This window comes from Nicotiana attenuata, chromosome 1 (genome assembly GCF_001879085.1).
Source record: "Nicotiana attenuata strain UT chromosome 1, NIATTr2, whole genome shotgun sequence".
In the NCBI taxonomy this organism is placed as follows: Eukaryota; Viridiplantae; Streptophyta; class Magnoliopsida; order Solanales; family Solanaceae; genus Nicotiana; species Nicotiana attenuata.
Window position 1 is genome coordinate 83,573,620 of NC_031989.1, and position 11,770 is coordinate 83,585,389.

The window sequence follows — 11,770 nt, forward strand, 5'->3', positions numbered from 1 at the left end:
ATATATAGTTGCTTTGAAACAACTAAAAATAGAAAAACTATATTTTAATAAAAAGAAGGGAGAATTACACCCAGTGTTGCTACAATTAAATATCTGTAATCATGGAAAACATTACCAGCCATTTTTTATAACTTTAATAAATCGAATTACACAAAAGTCTAATGATGGATCAACATGTGACATCTCGTCTAATTTGACATTTAAGACTGGTTTAATACAATGTTTTAAAAGGCGGGGCGTAGGGTGAGGTGTTTCACCTCTAACGAGGCGAGGCGTAAGCCCTGAGACATGGGGCGTAAGTCCCACGGATCTTTAAATTTATCTAATTTCAAGAATTTTAAGATAGTATAAAATAAAAAATAATTATAAAAGTTGCATTAAAATCACAAAATTATAATAAATAATCTATTTAAAATATTTATAAATTATAATTCAACCATGAGTAATACGAAAAGTATGACATATATCATAATATGCAGATTAGCTGCAACGCCGTTACAACTCAAATATCAAAAGTAATGTATTCGATACAAAATTTTATACGTATCTCTTAAGGCGTAATGAATCTTGAAAAATTATATTATAATTTGATATTCTTTTATAAAATACTCATTTTATTTAATATGCTTTCTATTTGAAAGAGAATTTATATAAAAACATTATTCACAACTTAAATATGATTCCCTAGCATCATTTAATTTTAAGTTTCAACAAGTTAATAAAGTGACACATAATTCACCATACAATACCATGATAACTAATTATTTGTAAATAGTTAATAGCTAATACTAAGCTATTAAATTAATAAGTATTGTATCACGTAAACATGAAAAAAATATTTAGGAAAATAATTATAAAACAATTATGGACTATTATATAATAAAGAAATTACAAAAGTTAATAAATAATTATTTTTTAAATGAAAGATTTATTTAAAATTTACTATCGTAGCAGTCTTAGTGGATAATATGCAATAATTTTATTTTAATTATGACATAAAATACTCTCAACTTAACAATTTATTAAGAAAAAAAGTAATTTTGAATAGTCAACGATTTATTAAGAAAATTTGTGCATTTACAAGGTTAGTCACACTCAATTGCACAAAGTTCTATTAGGCGAGCCCAGTACGCCGGGCGTGGGCGTGTCCAGGGCGTAAACCTCACGGAACTAAGCCCCACACATAAGCCCAGGGGCATTTTATGAGTGCTCCGCTCTGGGGTGAGTCCCGATTCTGCCTTTTAAAACAGAAGTTTAATACGCAAAATTAAAATTTGTAATTTTGTATTAGACATGTTATCTCGACCCCCATTTCTTCCCAAAAGCTATTTTTCTTACACGAGTGAATTAGGAAAGGAGAATGGAAAAGGAGATAATGAGAATAAAATTTATTACGAAATATTAGATAGAAACTCAATCCCCATTTAATTCGTGAAAATAAATTTCTCACCTTATCTAATCCATTATACCCAAATTGCACAGTTAATTTCCAAATCTAGGATAAGAGTTTCCCTTTTCGAAGATCAGATTATTACAAGATTCGGGTGTAAATACACATTCATATAGCCTAATTTTAAAAATGTCAAATTATAAAAAGTCGTGATTTATAGTATTCTTATCTAGTTTTTGATCTTGTAAATATTATATTAAAGCAATTAATAAATTAATGTCCAAATTGATATTAAAAGATAGTAAAAAAGTCCATTACTCCTACTATGAACCCCTTCATTTTTCTTGAGATGGAGGAGTACAATTTCCGAACTTATTAATCCAACGGTGATAAGCATTATAAAATTTCATATATTTTTCTAACATTTCCTACTATTAGTTAAATGTTAGGGTTCAATTAGGTACTCCCTCCGGTCCACAATAAGCGACCGATTTGCTTTGGATACATCCATTAAGGAAATACTAAATTCTAGATAAAAGTAGTTAGTATGACTAAACTACCCTTAATTAAATGTTGCAGCATAGTTAATGTGAGGAGTAAAAGACCTTTTAACGATACGTACATGAGGGTAATTTTGGAAAAATAAATTGAATTATTTCTTGGTTATATAAATGGATACTTATTTTGGACCATAATAAAAATTCAAATTGGTCACTTATTATGGACCGGAGGGAATATATATTATAATTACGACTTCGTATTATATCATGTTCCCAAAAAATTAATCCTTTTTTCCTAACTTTTAATTTTCCATGAACGTTTGTGCAAATTCACAAAATCTCCGACATAAAAAATTCCTCTAATTTCATTAATTACTCATTAAATGAAAACATAATGATAATTTACTCAAATTATTCTTTTAATTAGTGTGCCGGAAGTGTAATTTATAGAAGTTTATCTACTTTAAAATAACGTAAATTTACTTTAATATGATTAAGACGAACATTATAAATTTTATTATCTCCTACTTTACTCTTTTATTCTTTTGAAACGAATAAAGTACTATTTTCCAAATTGATTAATTCAACGGTGATGATCAAATCTCAAGATGAGATAAAAGACACAAGCGGATGGACCAAGCAATATTTTTTTTCATCCTCATTATAAACTTTATATATTCTTTTATCATTATATTAATTGTTAGGGTTCAATACTTCATTGAGGTTTAGATTAATATCAATCCCTAATCTTTCATTTTTCTAATTTGATTTTTCCAAGAATGTTTTGTTGCAAATTCACATAATCTCAGACATCAAAAAACCCTTAAAACACCTGTCAACAACATTTCTTGAGCTGTCAAAAAACCAGCTGCTTCTGTTCATAATAATTTTCATAAATTCTTTTATCCACAACAACCCCCCCCCCCCCCCCCTAAAAAAAAAAAGGAATAGTTTTTCACTCAATCTCAGCTGGGGTTCCTGTATTTTCTCCATAGCTGTTCAAGAAAAGGGAAAAAAATTACAAAATGAAAGGTGGTAGGGGGCTTGAAGAAATTTTATAAAACAGCACTAGCAAAGGTAAATAATTCCAATAGAACAGCTTAATTAGTATAGATTGCCATTACTTTTCTTTTTTTTTGTTGATCCTTTTTCAGCTTTTATCAACATTTATTTAGCCTATCTATTTTTTTCTCTCTCTGTATTGGTTCTTGTTATGTAAATGGAATTAGTCATTTCTTGATTAATGTAGGTTGTGCCTTGAAAACCCCATAAAATTATAATCTTTTTGAATTAATGGAAGCTTTGGTTAAATTTAAATGAGTCTCAAGTTTATTTCTTGATTAATTTTTTGTTTTTGATGACGGTGTCTCGACCAGCTTGCGCGCATCTCGACTATTCCACCAGGTACCTGCTATTGCCTGCCAGTATAGTACTGGGTATCACTTTTATTTTTCCTGTTTTAACTTCTTTTTTTCCAGCTTTTTATCAGCATTCATGTAGCCTCTTTTTTGTTTTTTGGATTATGGATTTAGTCATTTCTTGATTAACATAGGTTGTGCTTGAAAACCCCAGAAAGGGTACAATCTTTTTGAGTTAATGGAAGCATGGTCAAGTTTAAATGATGAGTCTCAGGTTCATAAAGGAAATGGTGAGAGTGGTTCTGGTATTAATCTTACAGTAGAATTAAATGGCATTGATGGCTGTAGTAAGAATAGGCTAAAGAGTTTGTTTGATCAAGTTCTTTCTGTTTTTCTAAGTGAGGTAACTGAGAAAAAATGTTTAAGGCCTCTTCCAGTTATGACCAGTAGTGGGCAGCCTCTGGATTTGTTTAAACTTTATTGGATTGTGAGGAAAATAGGTGGATATGACCGTGTTTCGAGCAAGAATTTGTGGGCTTTTATTGCAGAGCATTGTGGGTTGGATGTTGGGGCTGTTGCATTTGTGAAGTTGGTTTATGTTAAGTATTTGGCTGAATTTGATCATTGGCTAAGGCAGTTTTGTAAAGATGGAAACTTGGAGAAAGGAGAGGGTGGGGTTATTCGCCGACTTGATTTGTTGTCAAAGGAGTTGGAGACAAGGTTTAGGAGGTTGTTGCTCCGTAGGTGTCAGAAAAAGAAAGATACTAATTTGCTTCCTTCGAAAAATGGTCAGGTTGATTTTGAAATGTTTACTGCTGAAAGTGTTAATAAAACCAATGATCACACAACACGAAGAAGTTACAGTGCTGAAAACAGGAACGGTAACCTTTACAATAGCGATGAAATATCCGTTTCTAAGATGGACGATGACTATGTTTTTTTGGTATCTGCCGAGGGGATTGTCGAGAAGGTCCTTTATAAAGCACCTGACAAATCAAATAATGAATATGATGATGACGAAAATTTCTTTGCCCACGATGGTAAAAATAAAGTGACATCTAACGGAGAGGTGATTCAGAGAGCTGCATCAGCCAAGAGTGTTATTGAGAATGTATTTGATTCTCGCAAGAGAAAAAGAGAATCTTCATGTTTCTCAGGAATGTTGAATTGGATTAATCACGCGGCAAAACATTCGAATGATCCTGAAATTGGAGAAGTTCCTGAATCTTCCAAGTGGAAAGGTCATACAAGCAACGAGTTCTGGTTCCAGGTCTTGTTGGTTAAGGAAGCACTGCTGAAGAGAAGGCATATTGATACAAATGCAGAGGAATCTAACCCTCAGGTATTTATCTGATCCTTATTCAATCTAATTGGCTGATCGGCAAATGTTTTGTTCACTATTGCTTTATCTTCCATGATTTTTTGTAGCATTGGCGGATTGCTTGTTACATGCCAGGGGCCTTTAAATATGATTTCTTTATATTACTTTTCTCAGAATTAATCAAAATGGGAATCACATCTATGGCTCATTTTACTTGTGGTCGACCAATGCCTTGAATTGGTGTTACATAATATTAAATATTATGTTACACATGTTCTATCAAATACTAGATAGTCGTTGTAGCCTTACTATCAGGGGCGATTACACTGTGTATATAGGATAAATTTAAAGTTTTAGAGGTATATAACGTGTTTGAACACCCTTTGTCGGGGGATTTTTTTTCACTTCTTTCAAGTTTGAACACCAATTTCCTTACTATAACCAAGTCACTTGGCACATATTAGGCCAAAATGGTAAAGTGGTTCATCATTTCTCATAACAAATTTAGCGTATCACAACTCCAAGAACCAAAACTGATATTTTCCTTTCAAAGTTCCCCAAGGCAAAAGATCGATCCATACTGCCAGTATTTGGATCTCTTTTCATCTTTTGTTTTCCCGTGCGGCTTTATGTCAGTTGTCAAGCACAACAACGGGTAATGCTAAACAGATGTGGCTAAGTGATATTACCAATTCGGGCTCATTCGGGGTATTTGAACTTACAAATATCCTTCATAGTTGAATTTCAAAGGCTAGAACTACAGCTTATGCTCCTTCAGATGGGCTTCAACTTTTGGCTTTATGTTAATCTTTACCAATCTATCTTTTCTTTGTTGCTGCACTTTCCTTTTTCTTTTGGAAATTTACTGATGTCCCATTAGTAGTAGTACGTAGTCTATCTCAATGTTCAAAAGGTACATGCTACTAGACAATTTCCAGGTTAAGAGAGGTCAAGTTTGAGATGCACAAATTACGACTTGAGTTGATGACTTTTGTTTTCTGTTTCAAGTTTAACCCTCTGGGAGAGGGAAGGAATTGACCGCTTTCCCCTACGGCACTATGTCTGCACTTGCAACTCTGGCAGAACACAATGACTGAGATATCCTATGGTCTTTGTACTTTTAGGGTGATTTGATTGCAAATAGAATTTAACTCGGCATGCTCCCATTTTAATTTTTATTTTGTTTTGTCCCTCCCTTCTCCTGGTTATCTCTCTTTCCATTTCTTTGCTGTGTTTTAAATAGTTATTCCTTTTCTTAACATGGTATCAAGCCGAATCCATCCCTATTCTTGGTTTTTGTAATGTTAGGCCCCCATGTGATATTGTCCACGTACCGGATGTTCAGTCCTGGGTGTGCAGACTGCAGAGAGGTGTTTAAGTGTCCTGCTTGATTGAAGGAATGAGTTATTGTCTCCTTATATAGTCTTGGGCAGTCCTCATCTAATGAGCTAGTTTTTGAGGTTGAGTTAGGCCCAAAATCCATTTCTTAGAAAATAGAAATATCCCATCTCCTTGCTGAGCTGATGTTTGAATATTTGGCAATTTCCTGACGGTGTTGTGCTAGTAAATCTTTCTTCTAATAAGGATCTCTCTTGGCCAAAGAAAAAGTAATGTATTAAAAGGATGATAAGCTGGGAAGCACCTTTTATCTCCGCTATGGCTGACCTAAAATTTTTTGCTACTGCTGGTACATTCATGATTCACCACCTAAATGTTTATGTGAATCCGAACCCTTGTGATTTATTTTGTCACACATCTTTTCCTGGTAGTCAGAAATTTGAACTTGTACAATGTGTCTCCTATGACTTCTCAAGTATATATCTATTGAGAGCTATTCGTTATCCGTTTTTGTCATGATGTAAATCAGCAGAAGAAGCAGAGGATGCATCCGTCCATGTATGAAGATGAAAGACTCAACAATCAACCTGCAGAAAAACTAAGATGCAGCAAAAGGATCCCCGTTTCACCAAAACATGCTCCTTGTCCATGTTGTAACTCATGTTCAACCTTGCATAACAAAGCTGCTACTCATCAGAAGGAAGAAGAAGAGGATATTAGGCCAGATCTTACAAGCGTTGAGGTATCAGTAACCGAAAAAATTGATGACTCGGGGGATCAGCAAACACACCCTGAAGTTTCTGTGGGTCCTCTCCACCAAGCTGAAGTCCCTGAATGGTCGGGGGTAATTTCTGAGAGTGATTCCAAGTGGTTAGGCACGCGAATGTGGCCTCCCGAAGTGGAAACAACAAAATCTTTGGTTGAGTTGGATCCTATAGGGGAGGGAAGACGAAGTTCATGTGGTTGTCGATTTCCACAATCTGTTGAATGCATCAGGTTCCATATCGCAGAGAAGAGGTTTAAATTGAAGCTCGAGCTCGGTCCTTTGTTCAACCGATGGAGGTTTGATCGCATGGGAGAAGAAGTTTCACTTTCTTGGACAGCTGAAGAGGAAGAGAGATTCAAAGATATGGTAAGGTCAAGTGCTATGTCGAATAACAAATGGAAGAATTCTAAGAAACTACTTCCATCCAAGACTAGGAATATGTTGGTTAGCTATTACTTCAATGTATTCCTTATCAGACGTCGGAGCTATCAAAACCGAGTTACTCCAAAAGAACTCGATAGCGATGATGATGAGATTGAGCTTGGGTCTGTCGGCGACAGTTTTGGTAATATTGCAGTTCATGTACCAAGCTCCAGGTCACTAACATGCGTCGAGAATAAGGTATGCACTGATCTGGAGTAGCAGACATTGTAGCTAGTGTTCTAGTTGATACACACAAATATGTTTTGTTTTCTTGAATTTAACAAGCAGTTATTTCAACTTGCTTGGCAATTTTGACAGACTAAATGAGTGCAGTTGATGGCAAGAGCAAATACTACTCAGTAGACTGAAGTGATGATCTTATTATGTAAATATATATCTGAAATATTGCCAAATAGTACATTGTAAAAGTTAAACAAGTTGCATATAAGGATTCAAGATTTTCTTTAATGACGCTTGATAAAGAATTAAGGGTAATGTCTAATAATCATATAAGATTAGACAAGATCAGTTAGTTTTGATTACATTCGAGATAGACTGAAGATACAAAATAGCACAACAACGACCCGGTGAAATCCCACTAGTGGAGTCTGAGGAGGGTAGTGTGTATGCAGACCTTACTCCTGCCCCGAGGGATAGAGAGGTTGTTTCCGAACACATATAAAGGATTAAATGAAGGGATTTTTTCCTATCTATACCATATATGAAACCTTATTACTAAAAATGTGCATAATTTCATTATTACCCGCCATGTTTATATTTTTCCTACAAAATTTATACCATTCATTAAATATCCAATATTAAGAGCTGATTCCTTCCAAATTAGGCGCCTACAAATCTGGGATAAATATTTGAATAGCTTATTCCTTCCAAATTAGGCGCCTAAAAGTTTGGGACTAAATATTTTTTCATATTCACATCAGATTTGTTTCCTCCTTTTTCTGCAGGCTTCTCTTTCCTCATTTTTCACGTCCTCGCCTGCAACTTTTAATCCACGCCCAGTAAGTCAACTCATGTCTCCAACATCATCCATTACCGAGATTAACCAGCAATTTGTTGCGCCTGAAGATACATTGAAATCTAATTTCGGGGAGTCTCCCATGAAGAAGAAAAAGAGAATCAAATTTTCCATTCCTCTAGCTCCAGTCAACAAATTTTCTACAAAAAATCTACAAATAAACTACAAATCAGTTTAAGTATGTATAAAGCAATATTGTTTTAATGGTATCTACAAATTACTACATTTATACTACAATTAAACTGCAATCTATGTTGAAAAAAAATGTTGACTATAAAATTTTCTCCTAATCTACAAATTTTCTACAAAAAATCTACAGATAAACTATAAATCAGTTTACGTATGTATAAAGCAGTATTGTTTTGAAGGGTATCTACAAAAGTACTACATTTACTACAATTACACTACAATCTATGTTGAAAAAAAATGTTGACTACAAAATTTTCTCTTTATCTACAAAATTTCTACAAATAAACTACAAATCAGTTTAAGTATTGTATAAAGTTGTATTGTTTTTAAGGGTATCTATAAAATTACTACAATTAAACTATAATCTATGTTGAAAAAATATATTGACTACAAAATTTTCTCTTCATCTACAAAATTTCACAAAAAAAAATTACAAATAAACCAACCTTTCTTATTTCATCTTCATCCTTGTCAAAGGCCCATGATTACTCCTTAATGAAATCTTCAGGGTTGTATATGTACCAAATTGGTGTTGGCCACAGCCACCGCCAGTATTTGGCGTTATTATTGTATGGGATTTACAATGGGTTTCATATTGAATCTCTTTGGCTAAAAATCTAATTATAAAAAATGGGTCTCATCTCTGTATTTTTTTGAGAAGAAGAAGGAATGGAGAAGAGAAAGAAATGGGAGGGGGAAAACAGTGCTGGTCAGATCTTGGGAATTAAGGGGAGAGAGAAACGTGGGATATATGGACACCTTTAATTAAGGAGTAAAAAGCTGCCAATTAATTATGCCTCTAAATTAATTATGGTATACAAATGATAATTTGGTATGCTGAAATGTAATTAACTCAAACCTTAAACATTGAGGGTAATAAGGTTTCATATGTGGTATAGGAAGGTAAAAATCCCTAAATGAAAGAGTGTAGCTTGAGGTAGTTTAAAAAGATCATACAATCTTTCTGATTTATAGCCTGTTTGGCCAAGTTTCTAAAATCAAATTATTTTGAGAAGTGTTTTTTTTTTGTACTTTTTGTCAGAAGCAGTTTGTGGTTTGGCTAATTAATTTGAAAAGCACTTCTAAGCAGCAATTAGCGTTTGACCAAGTGTTTTAAAAGTGTTTCTAAGTATATTTTTCTTAGAAGTGCTTTTAAAAAGGCACTTTTACAAATAAGCTACTTTTTATGCTTTTTCAAAACTGATTTTGCATATGTTCAAGCATTTTTTCTTTCCTTCTAAAAGCTTGACCAAACACTTCAACTCTAAAAAAAAAAGCACTTTTTTCGAAAGAAAAAAAAAGTGTTTTTGCCCTTGAAAATGCTTGGCCGGCCAAACAGGCTGTTATATAATTAGTTTGGATTGGTAGATTGATATTTATGTTTGATATTTGTTAGGAGCCTTTTTTAGTCTGTTTTAGAGATCTGAAGGTTAATAAAAAATATAGAGAACCTGTAATGTTAAAGAATGGGAAAGTAACGAGTATTAGAATGTTATGAGTTCACGTAGAACGAAATGGATAATGATGATCCATATAGTCGAGTTTAATTGCTTTAATTGTTATGAGCAGTTTCTTTTTTATTGTCCTGTACACTTTTGAAGATGGTAGAATAAAGCACATTATTTGAATTCATATAGTTAATTCTTACTTGCTTCGGATTGAGGGTAATTATCACCTTGACCAACACAAAGATGATAAGATTACGACATTGATGTTGCCATTTGAGCAAACAGTTTTCCACTAATCTAGGATTATTTAAATCTCTTAAATGACCGGTTCAAAATAGGGGTGTCCATCGGTCGGTACGGTATTTAGATATTTCGGTTCGATATTTTTGGTATTCGATTTCTGAAAATGCTATACTAAGACCGTACCTAATTAAATTCAGAATGGTTCGATTTTTTCCCTTTAGGTTTCGGTTGATTCGGTTCGGTATCGGTTGATTCGGTTTGAATATTTTTTTTTTTGGTAACTAAATCTTTATTCACCAAAAAAATAGTGTACAGCTCAAGAGAAACAAAAAACATAATCACATCACTGGGTTAGACATAGTCCTAACCTTCAGTACTACCTTTTCCTATCTTTTACTATCTTTTCCTATCTTTTCCTATCTTTTATGTGCACTATTTCATCAAGCTACATTTTCTCATGAGTAGTAATTCATATTCTGCAGCTTCTTCCTTATCTTCACGTTCATACTCGCCTTAACAAAGATCTCTTGTATAATCACTCTTACAATCTGCTTCGCTGGCCTTTGTTTCTGTTGGAATACTCTCATATTCCTTTCTTGCCATATCTGATACACACTTCCAGCTATTGTCATCCTATATACTTCATCAGTCACATTCCTCCTGTTATGGTGCAGTATAGCCAATTTTATCTCATCATCCCATTTCATAGGTTGTCTTAGGATTCCCTGCCATTGTAGCAATTTTTGCCAAACTTCTCTCGACATCTTGCATTCATAAAATAGATGTGCAATACTTTCATCAACAACTCCACACATAGGGCAGGTTGCATCTTGTATTACTCCCCACTTCTTTAATCTATCTCTTGTGTATAATCTTTTATGTGCTGCCAATAATAGTATGAATTGCCATTTAGGAGCACTCTGATTGTTACACACCAATTTCCTCCATTCCACCTTCGGTATATCTCCCATCAGCTTCTTATACATGTCTTTTGTTGAGAATTGCTCTATACTGTTAAACTCTTCCATTGTCATTCCAGCTTGTTCAACATATCTGTGAGCCTTTAATATTTTTTGTACTATCCAAGAAGCTTGTGTACACTTAGCTTCCCAAACGTGTCTCGTTTTCCCATAGTATGCATGAAGCCATTTTACCCACATTTTGTCCTTCTTCTTACACACGTTCGAGAGCTATTTACATACTGCAGCTCTGTTCCAGATTTCTACATCAACAAAGTTCACTCCACCTGCAGTTTTGGGTTGGCACAATGTCTCCCAGGCAACCAATGCTTTGTTTGTTCCATTTGCCTCTCCTCTCCATAAGAATTTTCTGCAGATTGCCACCACCTCCTTAATACTCTTCTTCGGCATAATGAAAGCTTGGGACCAGAATGTCTGGATTGAGAATAGCACACTTTTAATCAACGTAACTCTCCCAGCATACGATAAGAACTTTGATGTCCAAGTTGTGATTCTGCCTATCATCTTGTCTAACAAAGGCTGACACTGAGCAATGGCCAGCCTCTTTGAGCTCAAGGGAACACCTAGATACCTAAAAGGCAATTCACCTTTAGGGAATCCAAGCACTTGCAATATCTGTTGTTGTAGCACTTGGTTCATTCCACCACAATATACTGCACTTTTGCTAGCATTTGCAATCAGCCCTGATGCCTCTGAGAACTCCTTAAAACATGTGTACAGCAGTTGTACAGACTCTTTATCCCCTTTGCAAAACAGCAGTAGATCGTCTGCAAATCCC

General features: G+C 34.2%; 2 protein-coding genes across 6 annotated transcripts; one reads left to right on the forward strand and one right to left on the reverse strand.

Annotated features, from left to right (window-relative positions):
- LOC109229829 (AT-rich interactive domain-containing protein 2) lies at positions 2,609-8,367 on the forward strand. Of its 5 annotated transcripts, none has more exons than XM_019395383.1 (5): positions 2,609-2,967; positions 3,267-3,326; positions 3,443-4,590; positions 6,437-7,294; positions 8,062-8,367. In XM_019395383.1, the coding sequence occupies exons 3-5, from the start codon at positions 3,487-3,489 to the stop codon at positions 8,308-8,310; spliced, it is 2,211 nt and encodes a 736-aa protein (XP_019250928.1). In that variant the 5' UTR covers positions 2,609-2,967; positions 3,267-3,326; positions 3,443-3,486; the 3' UTR covers positions 8,311-8,367. The 5 variants fall into 5 exon arrangements, with proteins under 5 accessions (XP_019250928.1, XP_019250924.1, XP_019250935.1 ...); XM_019395379.1 differs by having other exon boundaries at positions 3,267-3,294; XM_019395390.1 differs by having other exon boundaries at positions 3,267-3,294; positions 6,440-7,294.
- LOC109237941 lies at positions 10,468-11,040 on the reverse strand. Its single transcript, XM_019404342.1, has one exon. It carries the CDS (start codon positions 11,038-11,040, stop codon positions 10,468-10,470), a length of 573 nt encoding a protein of 190 aa, XP_019259887.1.

Coding starts and splice junctions, on each gene's coding strand:
- LOC109237941 (XM_019404342.1), bottom strand. CDS start 11,040: ATGGAAGAGTTTAACAGTATAGAGCAATTCTCAACAAAAGACATGTAT.
- LOC109229829 (XM_019395383.1), top strand. CDS start 3,487: ATGGAAGCATGGTCAAGTTTAAATGATGAGTCTCAGGTTCATAAAGGA. Junction 4,591..6,436: donor CAGAGGAATCTAACCCTCAG/GTATTTATCTGA, acceptor GATGTAAATCAG/CAGAAGAAGCAGAGGATGCA. Junction 7,295..8,061: donor TAACATGCGTCGAGAATAAG/GTATGCACTGAT, acceptor CTTTTTCTGCAG/GCTTCTCTTTCCTCATTTTT.